This window comes from Chionomys nivalis, chromosome 4 (genome assembly GCF_950005125.1).
Source record: "Chionomys nivalis chromosome 4, mChiNiv1.1, whole genome shotgun sequence".
Lineage (NCBI taxonomy): Eukaryota > Metazoa > Chordata > Mammalia > Rodentia > Cricetidae > Chionomys > Chionomys nivalis.
Genome location: NC_080089.1, coordinates 55,053,366 through 55,078,757, shown reverse-complemented (window position 1 = coordinate 55,078,757; position 25,392 = coordinate 55,053,366). Strand labels below are relative to the sequence as shown.

The following is a 25,392-nucleotide window of genomic DNA, read 5'->3' as shown; positions in this document are numbered from 1 at the left end:
CACCCACCTATGTTTTAACCTATGAGGCCAAGCAGTTTCTTTATTAATTATCCAATGGCCTTCCTCCATCAGATGATTGATTTGGGCCACAGTAGGAGGGATGCAGTCCATCATGGTGGGGAAGGCATAGCAGGTCCGTGGGTGGGCTGGTCACATTGTTCCTCCATCAAGAAGCGGAGAGAAGGAAATGCTGATTCTCAGTTAACTTTCCCTTTTCTTCAGTCTGAGACCCTAGCCCATAGGACTGTGCTGCCCACATTCAGGGTGGGTCTTTCCTATTCTTTCCAATCTTTCTGCAAACACCCTCATAAAACCACCTCACAGTCACACCCAGAGGTGTGTTTCCATGATACTCATAAAGCCCTTCACATTGAGAATGAACATTAACTATCACAGACCTCAGACTTCTCTTAAAAGAAGTAGCTGCTGAGCTTGCAGTGGTCACCTATTAAAAACGAGACTGTTGTGCCTTCCAGTCCATGCTTCCATATCTCTACCATGTAAGAGATCCTTGTTTGCCCCTCCTCCATGACTTCTCTGCTCCCTGGGGAACACTTCTAATGGCAAAGGTAACTAATACTTACTCATAAGGTCAGGATCTTTTTCTCCAGTTGACACACGAGGAAAGTTTTGCTCAGTGAGGTAACTGAGGTCGCTTAGCTACAAGTAGAGCTAGAATTTAAGCATAGCTATCAGGCCAGCAAAATGACTAATTGAACAAAGGCACTTGCCAACAGGCCTGATGACTGAGTTTGATGAGTTCAATTCCTGGGGCGCAGCTAGTGGAAGGAGAATATGGACTTGTGCACTTTGATACACACACACATCCCAATAAATGTAATTTTTAAAAGCCTCAGGTATTTCTGATTTAAAATGCATGTCCACTGTTCCAAATAGTGCACTATTTTGAGAGACAAAGACCACTTGACATGAAGGATTCCTGTCTGGTTATACTCACTGTAATAGTCAGACACAAATACCATGAGTGTAACGAGTGTGGTGTGGACTAACATCTCTAAGGATTTGCCTTCTGATCCTGACTTCACCATTTTGTAGCTTTGTCAGTAATAACACCTATCTCTGGGGCTATCATGTGGCTAAGTGAACTGTCTTTGACAGCTTCCCTACTTTAAGAGAGTTAAAAATCTTTGGGTCTCAAAGATGTTTTTTCCTCTTGTCTCAGATGTTTAAAATGATATACCATGTACCTTCTGGGACTAAGGTGACGATTAAGTAAAATAATCCAAGTGAAAGTGTTTAAAAGCACAAAGCTCAGTATAATGTTCTCCATTCCCATAGCCTCCTTTTACTGATTCTATCCACTGGTTCAAAACCAATTAACATATCTAAATGACTTTTACCCATTAATTTGGCTTAGAAGAACCAGATGGTGTCTTAGTAAATTAATGGATAAGATAAACAGTTGCTTTACCTGCCTATCAAGACCTATATGTTAGACCAGCTCTTTAGCTGGTGGCCTCTCTGCAATTGCAACACCTCCACTGCTGACTGTCTTGACCCTCTGCTGCAGCCCACACTTTGAAAATTAAAACAAGGGACAAACTGCAGAGAGAAGATATGGACTCAAGTTAATATATTACTATTGAGTATAAAAAGGCATTTTGAGATTCTGTGTAGCTCTTAAGAGCTATTACATCAATTGGGGTTATAGTACCTTATCTATCTTGGGTCTTTATTGCTACAGATCACCAATGCAGAATGAGTACCTATTTCAGAAAGGAGCATAAAAGAATCTGTTCTTTCAAAACAATTGAGAAGTGGGGCTTGACTAACTTTATGTATTATTGCCAAGCAATCTTGTCTCTTTCCTAAATCAATGGTGTAGTATTGATTTCTTTGCTTGTAATAATACAAAAGCAATCTCAAAAGAACAGGTGGCGAGTGATTATATACTGGGAGTTGTTGGCAGGTTTAGAACAGGGTGCTTTATACTAAATGCTGAATATAAATGTCTCTTTGAAGGCTTTCTGGGCATTTCCAGAAGTATCTAATTGATTATACAACCTTAAAGGAATAAATTCTAAGAAATCTGAAATCCCTGCATTTGCAGAGATGTTGGCCCAAACAATTCTTTTTAGTGTTTGTCTCCCTAACATATCCCTTTACCATGTTGGTGGGATTTAGAATAGCATTGTCTCTTAAAATATTGCAAAAAGAAGACAATTTGAAAGGTAAAGGACCATACCTTCATATTCATTGTAGTGGTAAACTATTAAAATATCTACTTTGTGTCGGCTTTTTCAGGCTTCCATAACAAAGTATCATAGATTGTGTGGCTTAAATAACAGGATTTGTGTGTATGTGCGTGTGTTGTTGGGAATTGAACTTAGGGTCTTGTGTGTGCTAGGCAAGCACCCTACTACCAAGCTAAATCCCTAGCCCAACAATAGAAATTGATTTTCTCATGTTTCTGGAAGCTGAACAGTCCAAAGTCAGAGTTCTAACTTGGTTATTTTCTGATTAGGGCTGTCCCTTCTGAATCTTCCCGCCATGATGAGAGTCACTAAGAGAGAACAGACGTTCTGGCCTTTTCTTAGAAGGACACTGTTGTAACCAGGTCCCAACCATATAACATATCTAACTTAATCAAATATGGTCTCATTGTGCTCTAAAGCTTCAGCCTGTAAATGTGAAGACGACACAACTTAGTTCCCAGGAGTCCATCCTCCTCCCCTCACTTCAACTCCTCTTCGTTGCAGGCAGATGCATCCCAGTCCCCTTAAAGGCCTTACTCCCAAGAATCAACTCTAAAGTCCTCATCTAAAGTCTCATCTGCATGTTATCTAAATGAGATATGGATGAGACTTAAGGTGAAATTCATCTTAATGCAACATTGTTGTCTGTGAACCTGGTAAAACCAGACAGCTTACTCGCTTTCCAAGTATAGTTGTGTACAGGCATAGGATAGACATTCCATCCTAAAATACGGGAAATCAGAGGCAGAAAGGAGGAAAGAGGGGTACAAAAGTCCAATTTTAGCTAGTCTTAAATGCCCTTAACTCGTATTTCTCTAAAAGATGCCCTCGTTTGATGCTGTGTCACTCGTATGGCTCCATAGAAGGCTCTCCCACCCTCAGGCACTATTCCTTGTCCCCCTAGCTCTCCAAATCTAGAGAAGAGACTCCTCATTGGACACCCAGAAGGAAACAGCCCTACCCACTGGACCCTTTGTAAGAAGAACAACATTGATACCTTTTTTTGAAAGTTTTTTTTTAAAGCCTTCATATGTATAAGTGGTATGTGAGTGTGCTTATGTGAGTTTATGTGCATTCCATGTGTGTGAGTGCCTGTAGAAGCCAGCAGAAGGCATTGAGTTCCCTGGAACTGGAGAGGTACGGATGGTTGTGAGCTGGTTAATATGAATGCTGGGAACCAGAGCCAAGTCCCCTTTAAGAACAGTAAGTGCTCTTAATCTCTGAGCCCTCTCTCCAGCAATAGTCTGAACCTCTCTATCACCCCATGCCCTTCTTCCTTTTTCATTTAACATAATGCACACAGACATCCGAAGAGCTCTGTGGCCCAGGCCTGTAGAATTTGAGCTGTCTGGTAGTCTTTTTGTGCCAGTCTTCTTTCTCCATCCCCTCTGGACAAAAACTGCACCCAAACTGGCAGCCTCTGACTTCTTCCTGACTTCTGCTGAGAAGTCTGGGAACTATACCCATGACCTCTTTTTCTAATAACTGTTTAGCCCACACCCTTAGTGTTCTGTAAAGAACAAGCTTTCAAGCCTGGTGTGGTGGTACACACCCCTAATCCTAGCACACAGGTGGCAGAGGCAGGAGAATCAGTTCAGGCCATCCTCAGCTATGTAGAATCTGAGGCCATCCTAAGTACATGAGATTTGTCTCAAAACAAAAGATTAAGCACTCATGCCTTTTACATGAATAGACAAGCAGTCTTCATCTTCTTTCCCCTTTCCTGTTATCCTTTAAGCAGTTAGGAGAAACAGAGGTACTCCTTCAGTGCCTGGCTTCACCATCTCAACTAAAATCCAGCTTTATCTCTCATGTTCTTTCCTCAGTACTAGCAGACAGTGCAGTCCGATTCTCTGCCACTGTGTGACGTGTGTCACCTTTCCAGTAGTTTCTAAGATGGAGTTCATTTCATCAGAGACCTCACTGCCTTCTCCATTAGCGTCTATCTCTGCTGTAGCTGTCAGTCCAGACTTACCCAGGCTTTTTCTAACATCATCTCTAAATGCTTTCAGCATCTGCCTAGTCCTAAGGCTGCTTCTAAAACATTTGTAGCTGTTGTTGGGGTGGCACCCCCGCAGTTTTTGTTTATGTAAGCTTATAGAAAAGCTGTCATAGTCTCTTTAGCCTAAGAGAAATTTATTTTCCAAATTCTGGAGTCTGGAAAACCTAAGGGCCAGGTTGTGGCTGACTTGGCTCCTGGCGAAGGCTTTCACTGGCTCTGTGAGCAGCCACCTTTTCCGTGTATCCTGACATCACAGAGAAAGCAGGGGAGCCTTCAGGGGTCTCTTTACTGCGAGTACATTAATGACATCGTATTAGGCCCCTACTCATAACTTGTTTAAACTTAATTACCTTCTTATTGCCCTTATCTCCACCTGCAGTTGTATTGGTGATTAGGGCTTCAACACAGGAATTCTGGAAGACAGCTCAATCCATAGCAGGTGTCAGTGTTGGCCTTTGTTGTAAAACGAGTGGTTTTAACTTGGGACTTTTACTGAATTTGAAGGTTTTCCTATCTCATTTCTTCTCATTTGTCTTCATCTTGAATAGCTTTATTTGTATTGTTCTTAAACTAAAAGGCAGTGTAATATAGAATAAAGAGCTTTGGAGTCATCTGGGCCCACATTCTAAAATGTATCTCTATTGTTAAACAGGTCAAGGAACTTTTTTGGTTTTTACATCTGTGGAAGCTGGCTGCCATGCCTACTCATAAAATTGTTATAATGCACACGGTTATGTAGCAAGACTGCTTTTATAAACTATAGAGTGCATTTAAATACAATGAGACAATTCATTGTGTTAATACTGGGAAAATAGTCCACATTCTCTAGGTTACTCATTATTATTCTTTAATATTGGACATTCTCCTAAGCATATTTAGATAGGGTCTATACTTAGATATTTTCTTTCTCATTACTTCAAAGATATAAGCATCTTTTTTTCCTCTTACGATTGTAGAAGAATGCTACAAAATGAAGCAACCTCAAGAATTTCAGTGATGCCAAAATTAGAAACAAATTAAGTTCCTGATATTAAGAAATAGTTTAATAAATTACGGCACATTGTCCCAATTAAATGTTTGTAACCATTAAAAGTGGTGACTATAAAGACTATAGAAGATGAAAAATGTTTATTGCAAAGAGCCATAGAATATCAAATAGTATGAGCACAACTTTGTTTAAAATGACCTATAGAATAGCAGTATACAATTAAATCCTATATGAGAGTGATGATCATTATAGGTGATTGGGTTTTGTTAAAATATTATATCTTGATCTATTCAGTGGCAGGACAGACTAGAGCATTTGAGGTTGTAGATCATCACACTGGGTTTCCTTACGCACAGGTACCCTTAGGTGTCCTTGCTTTCTCTTCTCTGTAGTCCTGTCCTCAAACATAAATCATAAGTAGCTCCTACCTCGTGTTCCTTAACATTCACACATACTGGGTTTTTTATCTGCATTCCCTTTTCCTGGAGACAGTATGACTCGGTGAGGAATTTCAGCCTTCTGATTTACAGATGACCTGTTCCATAACTACCCGAGGGATCCTCACTAACAACCATTTCCTTGGTCCTTTTCCTTACCTACAAAACTGGAATTGCCAGTAGTGAGAGCTGCTCTCTCCCCGGCCTCCTTTCCTTCTCTTTCCGCAGCTCTAACCATTTTCAGCCTGTAATCCCAGCACTCAGGAGGCAGAAAAAGGTAATCTGTGAGTTTGAGGCCATCCTGGTCTACAGAGCAAATTCCAGGACAGGCTCCAAAGCTACAGAGAAACCCTGTCTCGAAAAACAAACAAACAAAAATGTTGGGGTTTTTAGGGGGGCTGGAGAGATGGCTCAAAGGTTAAGAGCACTGGCTGCTTGTCCAGAGGTCCAGAGTTCAATCCCCAGCAACCACATGGTGGCTCACAACCATCTACAATGAGATCTGGTGCCCTTTTCTGGCCTGCAGGCATACGTGCAGGCAGAACACCGTATACATAATAAGTAAATAAATCTTTTTTTAAAAAAAGAAAGAAAGAAACTGTAGGACTTAATATGTGTGTAGTATTATCATGTTAAGGTATACAAATAAGCAGTAATTCTGTTACACAATACAGAAACATCCATGAGTCTCTTACCCAGCATTGCTTTCGACCTCTATTGCAAGTACCATGGCTTTTTAATTCTTATATGCTTAGAACCTAGTACAATATAAAATAGTGGACATTTGATAAAATATTTCATGACCTTTCAAAAAACAGCATTGAACATTGTGACATTCTGTAGATTTACAGCAATACATATGCACCAGACAAAAGCCTTGCCCTCCCAGAGCTTATAATACAGTGGGGAAGACAAAACATAAATAACACTTAAATAAGACAGATTATAATGAAGGTTCAAACAAAAGGGTTGATTCAAAATGAATGGTTTTAGAAGAAAATCATAGTGGAAGAGACCCAAAAGGCTCAAAGCAGGGAGGTCACAATTGTGTTTTCGCAACAGTCCAGGTAACTGTGAGTCCATTGCTGCAGTAGGACAGAGAAAAAGAAGGGACATGACTAAGAGTTGACAAAGGCTGCCCACGTATAGTCAGTGCTACATGTAAGGTGGAGGCAGCAGTCATAAATTTCTAGGCAGGACAACCCCAAAGGATGGCGGTGCCATTAAATGAAATATGAATCAAAGCTGAGGTGTCAGTGAAGCATGCAAATGACGGCCAGCTAAACACAGGAGCTCTCAGAAGTGTGAGGCCTAGGAAGACGGTTTACTCATCCCCCAGAATCTTGATTTAGCTCCGACTAGCTGGGGTGTAGGAGACTGTTGGGGGGAGAGAGCAATGAGAGAAAGGGCAGACACACAGAAGTGGCTGAAAACATGAGCCATTGGAGCAGTAGTTACTCACAGGCCGAGAGCTCAGGCATCTCAAGACAAATGTTCACAGTCTTGGGTGAGCCTCAAGAAAATGCAGTAACAGTATGGGTGGGGGAGAGACGCCCCAGCTTTCTCCTTGCCCCTCGCTTCCTGTGGCATTCAGGAGAGCGGGCACTGCAGCTCACCAGCTGACCCTGCTGGTGAGGGCACAGGTGAACTTGCCCCAAGGTCCTGAGAGTGGGAGAGCTGGCCCTACACTCCTTGTTTGCCCTTCCCCCTCGTTCCTTGCCACCTGCGGCAGATGAGAGAGTTGACCCTGCCCCTCACCAGATACAGAACCAGGGAGAGTGGGCCCTACACCTCGCCTGCGCAGCACAGTAGAGCTGACTCCACTGATGGAGGCATAGGGAAGCTGGCAATGAGAACGAAAGTGTGAGAGGCTGAGCCATGCCTCTCACCAACCATATGGTGCTGTGGGCAAGAGAGAGGAGCACATCCCCGTGCCCCTTGATGCCTGTGATAGGTGAGAGAATGATCCCTGAGGTCACTAGAGCAAAAGAGATGGCCCTGGCTCTCACCAGCTAGGCAAGTGGCCCCTACATCCCAACTAGGCAACACCAGTAGAGCTGGCCCTCGGGGTGTAGGTGTGGGCAAGCTGACCCCAAGGATATGAGAGCAGGAAAATTGGCCCCACCCCTTGCTGCTTACTAAATAGGGTGAACTGGCCGGGACAGTACTGGAGAGCTCATTGAGGATGAGGGAGAGCTGGCAGACTGACCAGCAGCCACCCAGCTAAGAACTAGAGCTATGAGTTGACCCGTCCCATCATGCACCTTGTCTATGATTTGCTGGAACACATGAAGGGGCTGGTCCTGCAGACACAAAGTTACAGGATCTCCATGACACAGGACAACAGGCTATCCAAGAGGAGCCCCCATGAAGGCCACGTGTTGAAGATGCAGCAAAAACCAGAGACTTCAAACCAGACTGAGTCAATGCATTTAAACACTTGCAAGTAACAATATGTGGACTAAAGAACTGTGTGACTCACTTCAGCTTCCACAGTGAGATTCTTATTTCTATCAAATTTTATCTTGTTTTATGCTGGGGGAGGGGAGGGTGCAAGGGTAGAGAGGGCAGATGGGAAGGGACTAGGAGATGAGTGGGATCGAGATGCATGATGTGAAATCCACAAAGAATCAATAAAAAGTTAAACTGTAAAGAAGAAAAGAAAATGAGTAACACAGCAAGCTAGCAGGGTCAGAAATGGGGAGGTGGTGAGTGTAAGTCAGCTTTTACCTGAGCATCTTAGTAAAGGAAAAGCAAAATCAATTCCCACACAATCAGTTGCCTTCAGCTCCCATTTCTTCCTCATCTATGTTTTTCTCTTATTCTCTCATCTTGACAGACTGTCTGGGTGAGCTACACATTGGCCGGACTCCAGCCCCTCACTTCCCTGGTCTCTAAATAAAAGTAACCATAAAATTAAGCTTGAAGCCGGGCGGTGGTGGCGCACGCCTTTAATCCCAGCACTCGGGAGGCAGAGGCAGGTGGATCTCTGTGAGTTCGAGACCAGCCTGGTCTACAAGAGCTAGTTCCAGGACAGGCTCCAAAACCACAGAGAAACCCTGTCTCGAAAAACCAAAAAAAAAAAAAAAAAAATTAAGCTTGAACTAAAACCTCCCTGATATCCAAGTAAAAAATCTCCATTGCCTTCTTTGTCTTTCAAAGACTCACAATAGCCACTAACCACATATCCTGGTAGACTAAAGTCAGTTTTCAAGGGCCTTTATCATCTTTACTAAAGGAAACCAAGGCCAGAGAGAGTAGTTGGTTTCATGGTGGACTGAGTCCTGACTCCGAAGCAGACCTTCCCCATTATACTTGAGTCCATAAGCTGGCTCTCCATGTAATGCCTTTTGCCTTTTTTTCTCATTTATCTCATGAGATAATCTTTGAACAAATGCTGCCATGAAAGACTGTTAAATTTGGATGAAGTTACCTTAAAGACGATGCTTAGTTTTTTACATCTATGAAAATGCAACTGACTCTCTAAATGTTTCCCACTGCAATCCAAAGACAATGGGTATCTTCTCTTTAATAGTGCAAGCCTTTGTTGTCAAGGCTAGGCAATACAAAGCTCAGTAGACATGGGGACTTTCCTGTTTCCCCAGCAGGCTTAGTTGCTCTTCCTCCTACACCACAGCCTTGTTAAAAGCTTGTAATAAAGTTGAGGTGAATTGTGGAGACCAGTGCTTTTTATTGCACTTTTTACTCAAATCCCAATTTGTCTTATTTGGGTAGATGCTGAGAAAGCAAGACACTAAATGAAAACGCATTAAGGGGAATAGCTGTTATCGGTAGGAATTTACAACAAGTTCATACTATCTACACAGGCAGTTAATTACTAGCTTAGTAGTAAGGAAAAACCTAGATGGAAATCCTTCCCCACTTTTATAATTCAGCACAAATATGTCCAACACTGAAACATTACAGGAAGCGGGTGATCGGTGGCCAGCTACACATACACAGCCATCCTAGGTCAGCATCCGCTTCATTTCATGGCTCGGCATGTGGAAGTGTCAGAGAGCCAGCTGGGAACTTGCTTAGAGAGAAGAGGTTTGGGCTCCTATGAACTTGGAGCCAAAATAAATTGCCTAATATAAGAAAAGTCAGAGCTTTGATATTAATGAGGTGAGAGAGCGTAGTGGGGATTACAAGTTGGGGTTCACATTGGTTGAGTTCCTAATCTGGGTCCTAAGCTCTAAGTCACAAATCAAACGGTCAAGCCTTACAACAGTTGCCTTCTCAAGTATCTCCTTTCAGCTCCAAATGAGTTCCTTAGCCATGTAAACATTTTTGTAGTAATTTAAGATTAAAATACCTGGCCAACGTGGTAAGTCTCATAGCAGATTTTACAGCATGGAGTCCTAGTTCTTTGGACCCAGACAGGATTTCATATATTAAACATTTCATCTAGTTTGAATGTTGTTGTAACAGCATTACCTTAAGGGGTCATGGGTGGGGGATTGCTTACCTCTGTAGCTGGAAGTAAAGGGTACTCCTCAGCAGGTCGAGGGATTAATGTCAAGCAGTAACCGACCTATATACTACAGTATCGAATACTGGTGTCAGTCTAGAACTTGTTTCCCTTCTGCAGTTTTGCTTTTGTGTGGAATAATGTGTGTGACCGCCAGTGTTTCTCATTTCTGTCCCACTACAATTTATCCCCTACAATATCCATCTCACTTAAGGCTCACTGAGGCCCTGGACAGCGCCTGGCGTGAGAAGGAAATGAGATTCCCTGCTGATAAAGTGGAAGTAGGCTGAAGGCTCACTGGGCCCATAATGGAAGAATAAAAGCTAATGTAGGCTATTTTGGGAAGAGTCCTGCATTTTGTAATTATTACTTTCTTTGGGAAAAAAAATAGAAAATTGAGTAGAATGATGAAGGAGCCTTGTCGCTTTGTGTAGTTTTGTTCAGCACAAAGCCAGTGAGCCTCTGGGGCGACTAACTCAGCAGACAGCGCTCTTTGATGAGCTTTACTCAGCTGTGTAGTCTGGCCATTCAAGAGTGTTGATTACTTAGGTTTGTCTGCTATTGCCCCTGCCCCATTCCTTTGCCAACTTCCATCTGTTTCCTAAAAGCTATTCATGTACTCTTAGCTGCTCTGAGTGAAGAAGTCTTATAACCACACTGGATTCAACATAGCTGTCTCTTGGTATTTTGTATGGGTAAATTGAACATGTGTTATGTCCTTGTTCTCTGCTAGGCCCTGAGATACAAGTGTCTGTTCTTAAAGTAGACCAAAAACTGAGCTAACTATAGTAAGAGAGATGTCCAGATGCAGGAGAGCTTTAGAGGGTTTAGGACTTTCTCTCCATCAGAAGTAACACCTGAGAAGGGCTTTGAAAGGAAAGTTAGGAATTCCTTTGCCACCTAAGGAATGAAAATAGGGCCTTGGACAGAAGGGGAATGGGAGACTGGCTACAGACAGAGCAGCACGGGGAGAACAAGTTGGAAAAGAAATAGGAAATAGAGCTGTGAACGGCTGCTTAGATATCTAAATAGGTGGGTTTTAAAGATGGCTGGGCTCCCTGTGAGAGGAGTTTTTAAAGGAATCCATAGGAGAAGCAAGGAGCCCCATTGGAAAACCTTTGTGGTAGTCCGACCACAGAGATGAAGAAAGAATACCTTGAAGGATATTTAGGGATAAAATCAATAGATGTTGTAAACAAGTTGGACATAGGGAGTAAAAGTAGAAGAGAAATCCAGAGTGGATTTGATGCAGGAAAATGGAGAACTGAGCCAGATAGTGGAGCCATTCACTAGGAACGAAGACCAGAGAGTAAGGGTGGGAAGGGCTCAGGGTTGGTTGTGCCAGATAGTAGCAATTCATAGGATAAGGCAATACAAATTATTTAGCCAGTGTTGGCAGTGTAAGATTCTGAGAGATAACGTGGGTTACCAGGCAGATGTGAGATCAGTGGCTTGTGCAGGGTGGTTGCTGACACCAGCAGCTCAAGCAAAGGGTCAAGAGATCATAGTCAGTGAGCAGCTCCATCATACTCCTGCCACCTCCCACCCCCGACTGCTCTCTTCCCTTAAACTGTCTGTCACCAAAAGGGCAGCAAGATGTAGGTCTTCTTTACAGGCCCCAAACAGTGAGGGCATTCCGGAAGGGTCAGTCATGACAGACACAAGCTGTCTCTCCCTTCCTGGCTGCTTATAATGTGACTGTGCAGTCACAGCCCCCCACAGTCTACTTTATAAAAGTTAGCTGTCTAGGTTGACATTCTTATTACAAACATAAATGCTTTATAATGACAAATTTGCCTCAAAGGTATGCAGAGCAGTTGCCATGAGCAACACATAAAATGAGCCCCTGAGCTGAAATGAACGTTGGGAATCTTTTCAGATTGTGTGTGAGGAACCATTGTCCAGCTCAGGCTTCCTGCTGAGACCAGGCTGTGTACGTGTTGGGAGTTTGACCTGGATCTAAGAAAGCCTTGAGAGAGGATAATTTGACCCTGACTCCGGTTTTGTGTTTTGTTTTTCCTTTTCCAGCAGAGAACTTGTCAGTGGTTTTAAAGTGTCCCCACCCCTGTATTTGGAAATTTTGTCAAATTGCTTCAGGATGCTGCAGTGACTGCTGTAGAATCGTCAGATTTCTTGGCCCGCTTAGCTGATACCAACCAGATATTTCTCCTCCCCTGTGTGTTTTATTAGCCCAAACGTGTACCCATTTTCCCTTCAAGCCCCAGTTTTTACACCAGTGCATTATTCGTGCTGAGGTCACCAGGGTCATCCTTTTTGATGTTCCCCTGGCCCTTCTGCAGAATGTCTCAAGCAGGCAGCCCTGTGAGCTGATGAGCGTAAAGCCCCTGTGCCCAGAATGGGCTCCTGGCCTGCTTGTGCTCTTCTCATCTGGTGCTTCCCTCTGCATGAACTCAGGAGGCAACAGCTGGCAGACAGATCACGCGAACCACCCTTCAGCAGCTGGATTTTGTTCTGTGGTGTGCAGAGGTGCCTGGATGCTGATATTGCAGCGCCCTCTAGTGTCTCTGGTGTTCAGCTGCTCCGTTTTTCTTCTATTGCTGAAAATGTTGACAAGCACATAATCTGCCAAAATTGGCGGCATTTTAAGTATGCTTTCCCATACCGTTGTCTCTTGTCGGGAATGTGAACTTTTCCTGAAGATAGGATAGCATCCTCACTCTGCTGTGTTTTTGTTTCACCGCGTGGGGGACGGGATTCGGATGCCTGTGGGAATAGTTCTTCTGAGTACTCTTTGTTGAGATGCCCCTATTCAGGCCATCTACCCTTTATAAGGAAAGAACGTGAATTCTGCTCAACAGAAATAAATGAAAACAAAAAACTGGAAGGTTTACTGAACAAAGGAATTTAAAAACAAATCAAGCCCTGGCAGTAAGAACTTCATTTATTTATTCTAGAAAGAGGAGTTCTCCAAAATAACTTTTGAACTAGAAATTTATCATCTGAAGTCAGGCCATTTTGAGGTATTTTTTAATCTAAAGGAGTCAAGTTATTAATATTTGAAAAATGGCTTACTATGTAGTACATAGAATGATATAATATTCCTGCCTAAATTAACACCGTTGCAGCTTCCATAATAAAGATTTATGAGCTACCTATCATGTGAAATCCTATTATGGAAATCTCCACAAGTCCATATTTGGGTTATAACTGGCTCCATGGTTATAAACCAATTAAAAGTCCAGTACCTTTCTTCTCTTTTACGCTTCATTCCCTCATTTTTATTTGCCCTTAAACTAGATTGACCCATTATTCTCCAGCCCTGTGTGTATATGCACAGATAAGGAGTGCTGCCTGTTCAGGTTGCTCCTGGGCAAACCATTTTCCTCCCAAACGTCCAAAGTAGTGGAGCAATTTATCACCTCTTCTTTGTAAGTCACTCTGTTCTTTATCTCAAGTTGATCTTTGAAGCTAAACATACATTCTAGTTGTAGAATCCATGCTCTTATCTACTTCCAAAACTTTGGAAGATTTTATAAAAATATGCCTGACTACCTCTCTACGTACATGCAAAGAAAATTAGACTATCACAGTTAGGCTATCTCCTCTACCTCTGATGTTGAACCACCAGACAATGAGGGTATCTTGGCATAGAAAAAAGTAAAAGCTTGGTTAAACCATTTTCTTTGGAAGTAGGTTGGCTTCCTTAGACTAGAACATAATGCTGTCCTTGGCTGAGTGTGGCTCATAGTTATGCATGGGAATCTGAGGCAGGAAGATTACTTCAGGTTTGATACTAGCCCAGGCTCCATCATGATTTTCTGGCCAGACAGGACTCTTCATAGGAGACTATCTTAAAAAAAACAAAAACAAGGAAATCTTTGAGTCATTTATTAGCTGTCTTCCGTCAGACCAGCAGTCAGAGCCACTGCTACGGCAGGTCGCTCTCAAAACTTCAAGGGAAGAGGAGTGGGACAGCATGAACACTCTCACACATCATACAAACAGTGTGCATGTATGTGTGTCTGTGTATGTATGTATGTATACATATGTTTGGTCTCTTTGAAAACAATAAGAAGTTTCTGTAAGACTGTATTCTTTTTAACATTTCCAAGTGGTCTGATTGGTTAGCAACATTATATTTGTGTATCTTATTCGTGTGTAGATTTCCTTGATATACTTGATCCCATTTAATCTCTCCTACCGCCTGTGAGGTAAGGTTTCCATATTCTTTATGTTGTTTGCTTTGTTAGGCAAGCTGAGACCCAGAGGAATTAAGTGAGCATGCCCAAGGATACTCAGCTATTGGCAAGACTAAATCCCGGGCCTGAGTCCTTGGGAGTGTCCTTTCTGTAACCTGACAACCGAGTTTAATTTGTAGTCTCGTTTAACCAAGCTCAGTGGTATCTGATAGACTTTTCAAAGACGAGGAGCTGGGACCCTGGGACCTCCATTTTAGCGGGCAATATGATATGGAGCAAATTATAAACTGCCAATGAGTTTAATGGTACCATGTGCCAGGTCTAACCCCCCCCCCCATGCAACTAAATTATGGCTAGTATAGGATTTTAAATACCTGGCGACACATAAACATGAAATATTGCCATCGGTGCATTATAGAAGGAATTCATGTGATTGATGCACATATAGGATATATCACACTGCGTGTGCTAGAGCCTGAGAGCTTTCCAAAGAGAATGTTTTCTGAAAGATATATGTTTGAACTTGAACTCTGCCTAAGGACATCTATTTCAAGACTAGAAGTTTGCTTTAAAAAAAATTAAAAATAAATAAAGCATTTTTCAATCTGATTAGGTAAGTACGTGGCAGAAGACTTGAAAGACCTTGGTTTTGGATGTCTCAGTAGATATGTACGGACTTATTTCCATGGCAGGGAGCGGTGACATCCAGTCTCTAATTGTAATAAGCATAGGCAATGACAAAGAGATGCTGTTCTCCCCAGAGACTCCCTTGCCCTTTTTTCTTTCATTTTTAATTTCTTTATGAATAGAAATCAGTGCATGCTGCTTCTCCAAACAGGGCATCCATCCGTATCTCCTAAGATGTTTGCAGTTTTCTTTTTAAGTAAAATAGATAAAATGCAACTTTTTAAACTTGCTTTTTTTTTCATATTACTGTAAGAAACAGGCAGTATCCATACACCAAGAGCACATACTCCTGGAGTCTGTGATGTTAGGTGTGTGGTGTAGACTGTTGTGGTCTGTGGACCAGGGCTAGACTGCACCTCCACTATCAGCCTCTCCAAGCCCACTGGGCGGTTTCGTTTGTTTATTGCTTTTATAGTCCTTTGAGGTCAGAGCTTCTTTCTTGAGTCATGCCTATTTCATAGAATTTCTTATCAAGGTCTTACTGCCTGATGTTGGTATGGGGGCGGAGCCAGTCTAGATAGAAATCCTGTAGACAGTAAGTGAAGCTTTGTTTTGCCGCTGTTGTCTTCTGGCTAGGAGAAGGGTAGAGTGGGACAAGCTTTCCCATTACAGCACACTGCAAACTCTTAACCTGTATCTGGACCTTATCCTTTCTTTTAACGAAAAATATAAACTGGACATGCAGCATTTCTTGGTGATAAAAACATTCAAAAATCCTTCCTTCTGACTTTTTTTTTAAATATTTATTTATTTATTATGTATACAATATTCTGTCTGTGTGTATGCCTGAAGGCCAGAAGAGGGCGCCAGACCTCTTTACAGATGGTTGTGAGCCACCATGTGGTTGCTGGGAATTGAACTCAGGACCTTTGGAAGAGCAGGCAATGCTCTTAACCACTGAGCCATCTCTCCAGCCCCCTTCCTTCTGACTTTTTTAAATTAATTATGTATTATCTATAATCACCATACTGTACAAAACATCTGAATTTATACCTCTGACCTGTTTATAGCTCTTGCCCAGCCTTCCCAGCCTCTGATAGCCACGATTTCACTTCTAGCTTCTGAGACCATTCTCTAGGACCCACACCTAACTAAAGTCACACTGTGGCTCGTATGAGCCTGGTCTATTTTACTTCCATCTGTGTGATCACAAATGACAGGATGTTATTTTTTATGTATATGTGCCCTTTTTTACTTATCCACTCAGTGATCAATATAATTTCCATTCTTGCCTATCAATAGTAAACACTGGAATGCGCTCTTCCTTCAGCAGTGCAGTTTCCTTTCCCGCGGCTATGCAGTCAGCTCACTAGGTCATATGGCGGCTGTTTCTCATCAGTGGAAGCTCCTCGCTGTTTTCCACAGTGCTGTGCTCCTTTATGTTCCTCCAACAGTGTGCGCCAGGTCCCTCCTCTGCTCTCACATGCTCTTTTATTTTTGTAACAGCTCTTATTTTTTTCTATGATTTATATTTGCTACTTTTTAATTATGTATATGTGGGGGGAGTGAAGTGAAGCAGCATCTGGTTGTTCTGGAACTGGAGTTACAGGTGTGCTCTTCATGGCATGGGTATTGGGAACTGAACTCAGGGTCTCTGCAAGAAGAGTTAGTTCCTAACCGGTAAGCCATCTCTCCAGCCCCCGTAACAGCCATTCTAACGGGAGTGAGGTGATATGGTTTTGATTTGCCTTTCCTCATGGTCACGCACGCGTGTGTGTGTGTGTGTGTGTGTGTGTCCATCCCATTGTATGTCTTATAGTAATTATTTTTCATTGGGTTGTTTGAGTTTTAGTTATTTTTCTTATTGTTAGTGGTTTTTGGTTAGTTGGTGTTTTTTATTTTTAATTTCTTACATATTCTGAGTTTTGGCCTCTTCTCAGATGTGTGGTTTCAAATATGTCTCCCATTGTTTTCTCTTCAATGTGTTGACTTGTTTACTTTGTGGCACAGAGGTTTTTAGTCTGATGGAATCTCATTTGTCTATTTATGCTTTTATTGCCTATCTATCCCTTTGGAGTTTTGTACACATTTTTTTTCCTGTTCTAACATCCTAAAGCCTTTTCCCTGCTGGTTTTATAACCTCGGGTCTTGGGGTTAAGTCCTTAATTCATCTTGAGTTGATTTTGTAACTGGTGAGAGCTTAGAGGTCAAGTTTCATTCTTCTGCATGTGCACATCCAATTTCCCTGCATCATTTGTGGAAAGCCTCGGTCTGCTTTAAAGGGCTGTGTGAAAGCTAGAAGTGGAACACGAAAAGCACTGAGCACAGCCTTGAAGGTAGGGCCCATGAGAAATGTTTGTCATCAACAGTGGTCACTCAGCACAGGGCCGAAGACATCACTGTGTGTCTGTGTGTTCCAGTCGGTCATCCTCAGCATGTCCTCAGTCTGTTATGGAAGGGAGGTTAAGTCGTTTTCCTTCCTCTCTTTCAGATCTGTAAGAGCAAAGCTCAGGAATCTCAGCAGTATTACCATAGCTTGGCTGTCCGGCAGAGTCTGGCTGTGCATTTTAACATCCAGCAGGATTGTGGCCATTTCCTTGCTGAAGTCCCTAATCGTCTGCTTCCCTGGGAGGATCCTGATGCTCCTGAAAAGGCAGAGGACGAAACTGAGAACAGTGAGGAGGAGGTAAAAGCAGAAACCGCCGGGGGAAACTCCCAGCCCTGTTCTGAAACAGAGTCATCCCAGAAAGAGAACCAGCGAGTCACGAATAGGAAACAGAGAAGCCATGTTGTAGTGATCACCAGGGAGGTTCCCCATCTCACTGTGGCCGACTTTGTGCGAGATTCCTTGGCCCATCATGGGAAAAGCCCTGACCTGTATGAGAGGCAGGTGTGTCTGCTGCTCTTACAGCTGTGCTCCGGCCTCGAGCATCTCAAGCCCTACCATGTCACTCACTGTGATCTGCGCCTGGAGAACTTGTTGCTTGTCCAGCACCAGCCTGGGGGAGCTGCCCAAGGCCCTTCACCTGCAGATCCTTTCCCCCCCTCAGCTTGTCCCACAAGGCTCATCGTGAGCAACTTCTCGCAGGCCAAGCAGAAGAGCCATCTGGTGGATCCCCAGATCCTCCGAGACCAGTCCCGCCTTGCCCCAGAGATCATCACAGCCACCCAGTATAAGAAGTGTGATGAGTTCCAAACAGGCATCCTCATCTATGAAATGCTGCACCTGCCCAACCCTTTCGATGAGAACCCAGAGCTGAAGGAGAAAGAGTACACACGCACAGATCTGCCTCGCATCCCTCTCCGCTCCCCGTATTCTTGGGGCCTGCAGCAGCTCGCCAGCTGCCTCCTAAACCCCAACCCTTCTGAGCGCATCCTCATTTCTGACGCCAAAGGCATCCTCCAGTGTCTGCTCTGGGGCCCCCGTGAAGATCTCTTCCAAACCTTCACCACCTCCACAACCCCAGTACAGAAGAGTGCTCTGCTCCAAAACTGGTTGGACATCAAGCGAACGCTGCTGATGATCAAGTTTGCTGAGAAGTCCCTGGACAGAGAGGGGGGCATCAGCCTCGAGGACTGGCTTTGTGCTCAGTACCTGGCTTTTGCCACCACAGACTCCCTGAGTTACATTGTGAAAATCCTGCAACACCGTTAACGTGGCCTGGATCTCGTTCTTATTAAGTATTTCCACCTTCTTCGTGTCGCCCTCGGGTCCCTATCCTATCCTATACTCAGAATTCAGGAAAGGAGAGAAGCTAACCTGCCATCCTTGTCTACAAGCAGAGGGGGCCATTCAGCAAGGTCGTCCACAGCTTTACACAGTGAGAAGCCGAGTGTTTCCTTACTGTCCAGAAATTTCACTGCACAGCCGTGCAGTCACCCTCCCTTGGAACATTTGTCATCTGAATAGTCCCACAAACCTGGGGTCAAGAAGGAAATGGACAGCCACGGAGGACCAGCTCCAGCGGAATGCACTTAGTAAGCTGCGTCCACCTCTTCCAGAACTGAAGCTAGTCTGCCTGTCTTCCCTAGCTAGCGGCACACATCCACCAACATCGGCTGTCATCCAGGGATGCTCTCCCAGCAGCTTCCTCTTCCTGTAAAGTATCCACAGCTGCCTCTTTCCCAGGAAGGATGCCATTTTGCTTCTTGGCTCAGTTTTAGTCTCTGGGGACTGGCCTTTGTCCTGGCCGAAAGTAAAAGGAGAGGAGATTCCCGTCTGTTGGATGGCGGGTCGTCCATTCGTCCGTTTCCATTCACTGTTAGTAAATGTGTACCCTACACAAAGACCAACCTGACAGCTGCAGCCCACCACCACTGCTTGGCTGGCCTTCACCTTTACTCCGTCCCAACCTGCTGAAGTTTGGGTCTTCCATCCACTTTTTGGGGCCCATTACAGAGCTGACCGGAGGTGGTGTCCCCAATGCCTCAGCATGATGGAATGCAGTTCAGAGTTTATGAATAGTTGGCAGGACATGAGGAAATAATGTCCTTGCGTGTGCAATTCTCCAGGGGCCCTCAGGGAACAGACTTTAAAGTACTGTTCTTTGATTACTATCAGACCTATCGGCATGGCAGCCCGGACTGGTGGTGGCTGAGTCAGTGTCCCCCACAAGCAGCGACTGGCCAGCTCCCTTCCATCAGTAGCCAGTATCAGCTACCCTGCCAGATGCTGTAGACAGTGGCTCTGAATGAAATGGCTGTCCACTTAGCATTACCATCGCCTTAGAAGGCACCTCAGAGCTGGCTTGCTCCTAAGAATGCCAGCCTCTTCCAGAAGGACCGCCTCCCAGAGTGAGTGGCCCACCGCTCCGAAGACTTTGCAGTGGCCTGACGGCTGCGGTAGATGGCCGAGAGCTGTTCCTGTGGGACCTGTGCTCTCCCATGAATTATGTGCAATTTTTGTATGTATTTTTAATCTGTATATTACAGTGTTTATGTTGCAACTTTACCTGAGTGAGAACTACAGAAACCTTCCTCTCTTCCCTTGGCACATACTTGCGCTAAGAAGCGAGTATTCTTTCCACCTGTGTGTGTATGTTCGCTCATGCACTTGTATTCAAAACTGTGAGTATCTGTTTACTTCAACCTCAACATCCCAAGAGTCACTTGAATGGTAAGTGTGTACACATGTGTGCCTGTGTGCACGCACATGCTGGAGATTGGGACCAGGCCTCCAGGGAAGCAGCCTATAGCAGAGTTCGCAGACCTGTTCTCTGCACCCTGCCAGTGAGGAACCTGGGGAGCCCCCATCTCCAGCGCAGAGTCATCTTAAAGCCAAGACTGATTGTGCAGTATTACTTGGGTGGCACCTTAGTGGCCTTGGACATTTCTAGACTTTTAACATTTTTAACAGCCTTTCATGTGATTCACCCTTATCAAAGAAAATCGAAAAAGGAGAATGTATTTTATTATTCATTTTTAAAGAGAATAATATGTGTGAGTCTGCATAGGGAGGATGGCCTTGTGTGCCTGGCTAGCTCCCCGAACTCCCAGGAAAGAGGGCTAGTTGGCTCACGGAGAGTCTTGTCCCTTCTAGTTAGCATGACTGTGGAGTGGGCAGCCGTGAGTCGTGGTTGCATCATGCCTAGCCGGCTGGGGTTTAATTCATCTTACATAGCCCACGTGCACATAACTCCCCGCCCAATTACGCACTGAACTGGCAGCAGGACGACCACCGGCCGGGTCAGCTGGCACAGTCCTTCACTCCCCACGTCTGCAGACTGAGATGCTTTCTCAGTGTCGCTCTCATGGTGCCTTGCCCATGTAGACCCATATGTTGACTGTGGAAGGAGGTTACATATTTAATGCAGAATGTTCCCTAGCCCTCTGTTTGTTCTGTCTGTAGATACCCTTTTCCTGTTAGCTTCGACCCAGCCTTCTTTCATGCTGCGGTAAAACAAGCATGCGCACTTCCCCTGCCACTGCCTCACCGCGCTGGTAAACTGAGCGCTCTCCCTTCCACGTGATTCCCTCACCGCGCTGGTAAACTGAGCGCTCTCCCTTCCACGTGATTCCCTCACCGCGCTGGCAAGCTGAGCGCTCTCCCTTCCACGTGATTCCCTCACCGCGCTGGCAAGCTGAGCGCTCTCCCTTCCACGTGTCTCTCACTGTTCTTAAGTCCACACAAGTGAGAGGCTAAATAAAAGCCTAGTGACAAGAGAAGGGCCTCGGCTTCCCAGAGACAGGTGGCTGTGTTACCTGTCTCTGGGAATCGCCACAGAATGTGATGGACAGGAAGAGGGTGTCCTAGGTTAGGTCAGAACAGACAAGGATTGTATTTCTAGGCAGAGTCCATCAGGTGGTCCTCTGAGCATTTCTCAAAATGATGAAATTCAGTCAGTATAACTTTATCATAGATTCCCATTTTAATTCATCCGTCGGCTGAAGGGAACTCCTACCCTCTGGGGACACATACATATATACATACATATATTATGTATTTTGGAGTGTCACTGGTCTAGCACTTGAAGTTCTCCTAAGTAAGTCTGTATTGAGCGGATTGTTTTTTTGTTTTGTTTTTAAAGTCTATGCCATAGATTCTTCCATTACATTGAGAGTGTGAACAGCTAAGCCCCTTTGGAGCTTTTCCTTCAGCCGCGTGAACACTGTCTCAGCACGTGTGGACGCTAGAGAATCAGGACTGTGGCTGGAGCAGGCAGCAGTAAATGTCTCTCTCAGAGTGCCTTGTTAGCATAGTAACCTAGCCATGGAAATAAGAAGTGTTTCACAGAGAGGCCCAGACTACCAGCAGCCTCCTGTGCCACAGAGGAGAGAGCCCTTTGGGGATGTGTTCACCCACACAGTGTGCAAAAGTTCACCATGAAGGACAGCAGTTAGATGAGCAAACGAGCAACAGAACCCGTGGGGGGCAACATGAGACTCACGAGCATCAGCAGCCCCGAGGCTGAGTCAGACTGGCAGGCAGGCCGAAGGCTTCCTGGGATTTGCTCTCAAGAGGTGGGCTGAATGAGGTCATGGAGGATGTGCGCTCCTGCTCCTAAACTGCTGGAGCTGGGGTCCAGGAAGCGCATCCCTCAGGAGCTAGCAGAGCAGCCTCCGGAGCATCGCCGGAGTGCCAGTTCTGCCTTGGAGCTCAGGGTGTATTCATGAACGTGGAAATCTGAGCCTCCAGGAGGATCCATGTTTCTAAGAGCAAAGCCTCTGTTGTCGCAGAATCCCAGGAACGATCTTGACGCCCACGGAGTAGCAGATCACGGAAGGCTTACACTCAGCTTTCCACGTTTAATTCATCCAATACCGGAAAAATCACCGGGCATTAGCTGGTGACCTGCCGTCAGGATTTTCCCATAGCTTTTACCCAGAGTGATCCAAAAAGATACAGGCTAGTCTCAAAAACTGGGGTGGATTTTGGAGGCATCTTTGTATTTCAAGTAATTCTGGGTATATAAAGCACACACATACACTTGGAAACGGGACAAGAGGAACTCAGCTCGCTGGGCCAGCTCTGGTATGCTGGTCATTCCCCTCTCTAGTGGGTAAGGATTGGGATTCTGATCCAGTCTAATAAGTGAACAGGATAGCTGCCCATAAAACTGGGTTATTAGATTTACTTCACTGAAGCTCATCTTCTCAAAGGCCCAAAATGCTGCACTGAGACAGACCCAAGTGCTACCCCTGCGGAAGTGTGCACTGAAGTCCACCTGCCCACACTCACAGCAGTGCACAGCCAGGGACCCCACGGCCCCAAACCAATGCCCCACCGGAGGCCAGAAGAGCTGTAATGCACGATCCTAGACAGGTTATACCAAAGAAGTCAAGCCTTTCCATCCTGCTTCTCAGACGATGGGGCTGTGCTGCAACCGGTGCCAGAGGAAGGGAGTCTGTACACATTCCATGACCTGGGTGTTCAACTGTAAGTCATTCTCAGAAAGAAAGAAAAGAAAAAGCAGTGCATTTTGCACATGAAGAGAAAAAGTAGGTGAGGGTGATGGGAGTAAGGGAGTGGCAGCGGCCGAAACAGGTAGTGAAATTCCCTGGTATCTAAGAAGAACCCGTAACCAGCTCGCTCACCATGACTGGCTGTTGCCCAGACCTTAAGCGTGGGAACGCCTCGTCTGTGTAATATTGAAAGCTTGGGCTGGAGGTGATTTCTTTCTTGAAAAGCAGGTGGTTTCAAAAGGTTTGTCTCGAGAACTCTTGGGAAATTTCTTAACACACCGCACCATGTTATGAACCTTCCCCCGAAGGTGATTGTCATCAGCATCTCTTCCAATGTGTCTAAGTACCCAGACTGTCCAAGGTGCTACGCAGCTGTCAGCCACCTACCCCTGCAGCTGTTTTAAATTAGAGACCTTTGCGTCAGCTGCCACTGGAAACGATGCCCACTTAGATGGGCCACCGGGGTCTGCATTCTGAGCATCCTCTGTCCACTCACCCTTCAAGAGCCTCTCCATCTGTTCCCGCTTCCCACCCCTTCTTACCCCACCCCCCATGGTTTTTTAAGTCAAGAAAGTTTCAGGGAATCAAGAGATTGGGGTTTCTTTTCAGCCCAGCAGAATCGCAGAGTTATATATTTTGCTATGAATAGTGTTGTGGTACAGGAAACCCACTCTGCCCGTCAGTTTGTGACTAGTGTGTGTGTGTCTGCACTCTCGGTAACTTGAATGTTGAGCCAGCCCTGTGGCTTCAATATGGTGTCCTTGAAAGATTAAGCCACACAGCTTTAGGAAGCCCACTCGTTTCTTGCCCTGTTCCCTCCCCAATTCTAGAGTGTTGTGTGTGAACACACTGGGTTGGGTTTTTTGTTCATGATATGGAGGACGATTTGTTGGGAGATGGACACAGAAGCAAGATGTCGCCTGTCTTGGTGATTGGAATCATGACAGTCCTTACTCTGGCCTCTGATTCTCCATGGCCCTGCCCACACTATTGGGAAATCTTGTTTCCCTCCCTCCAGCGCTCTCCCCATGTCCTTACATATTTACAGTGGTATGAATCAACAACAGACCCCCATGTCGCCAGTGGCGCCGCCCTTTGGTTTGCTGTGGTACTTTGCTGTATACTCTGTGGCCTCACGTTACTGTGTAAATAAATTCAGTTTAATATACACAAAGAACCAGACTTCGTGTACACATCCTTCCAGCGACCTGTCCCTGGTGACACGCGGCGCAGGTTTGGCTGCAGATGCAGCTCTCTTACTCATTACCAAGAGGGCTGCACATCCCTGAACCAGGCCCTTAGCCAACATGCCCTCCGCCTCCCAACCCCATCTCTTCTTTTCTCTCCTGGGCCTCTGCAATTTGAGAAAAGGAGAGCAAGTGGAGGTGGCTGCCCGTTCACTGGGTGAGATCGCCCCCTGGTGTCCAGTCATGACAGGCTACCTTGTTAGAGAGGCTTGGCCAGCAGCGACAAGCCTACACACCTACAGAATTCACACACTCGAGGTACCTCAAGGTACATTGTCACATGAGACATCCTTCCTAAGGCAGACAAGCTCATAGGCAGGCCACGTGGTGTAAGCAGGAAGACCGCAGTCAGCAATGGCACTACCACACGATTGAAGTAGCATAGCTGAAAGTTACGGACGTGTAGACTGTAAGCCAACTTAAGCTCTAACTCCCTCCACTGCCGCCATGGTGGGCGGTCTCCACAAAATGTTCACGCTCATCTCCACTACCAAGCCCTCTAGAATTTACTAACACTATTCTTAAGGTTTACCCAGCAAGGTAGCTGCCAGGCTTGGGTTTTATGTTTCTGAGGTATAAACTCCATAAATGTGGCCTGTAAACGGTTTCCTGCATCCAGGAGGAAGAGACAACAATGATTAGACATTGCCCAGGGACACAGGCTTTGCATACTGCGTGGGTTGGGGTGGGGGCATTGGGTCCTAGAGGTCACAGGGAATGCTCTTCATGGATTGGGCGACTGCCTAACACTTGGGCTACATGAGTAGCCACCCTGGAGGCCTGAAAGGATATGGGACCTGGAGGTGGTAGGCCAGTCCATGTCGCATTGGCTTAGCCTGGATCCCAGAAGGCAGAGAGGTTGGAGGACATGGGCCGTTTAACGCTTGTCGTTAGCATTCCCACAGAGTCACCCATGCTATAGAGAAGCTGATTTCCTTCCTACCTGCAGCACTGCGCTGTGTGCCCCCCACTCTGCTGCCTGCACTCCCCAGCCCAGCCATGAGGACTCCTTCAAAGTGAGCCTGCGCACCATGCGGGAAGGGGCTTCATTAGCACCTCAGGGGCCAGGAGCAGCAGCTGGCAGCTCAAGGCAATTATAGCTAAAACTTAAAAATTGGATTTCACACTGGGTGGGGGCCTGGAGAGGGGCCTTGTTGCTAAGCTCCAACTCAAATGTGCAAAACTCTTTAAGAGGAAACAGGTTGAGCATGACAGGGCTTCTTAGAGTCCCGGATAACCCTCTGCAATGTGCACACACGTCCAGTAATCCCTGGCGCACCAGATAACCCTCTGTGATGTGCACACACTGTCCAGTAATCACTGGTGCACCGGATAACCCTCC

General features: G+C 45.2%; 1 protein-coding gene across 3 annotated transcripts in view; it reads left to right on the top strand.

Moving 5' to 3' along the window:
* Peak1 (pseudopodium enriched atypical kinase 1) overlaps window positions 1–23,962 on the top strand; it is a 211,902-nt gene extending 187,940 nt beyond the window's left edge. For all 3 annotated transcript variants that reach the window (XM_057766600.1, XM_057766599.1, XM_057766598.1), the window contains one exon: window positions 17,393–23,962. In XM_057766600.1, the coding sequence (XP_057622583.1) occupies window positions 17,393–18,556 (1,164 nt within the window). In that variant the 3' untranslated portion in view covers window positions 18,557–23,962. The remainder of the gene's footprint in view (window positions 1–17,392) is intronic.
* The last annotated feature ends 1,430 nt before the right edge of the window (window positions 23,963–25,392 follow it).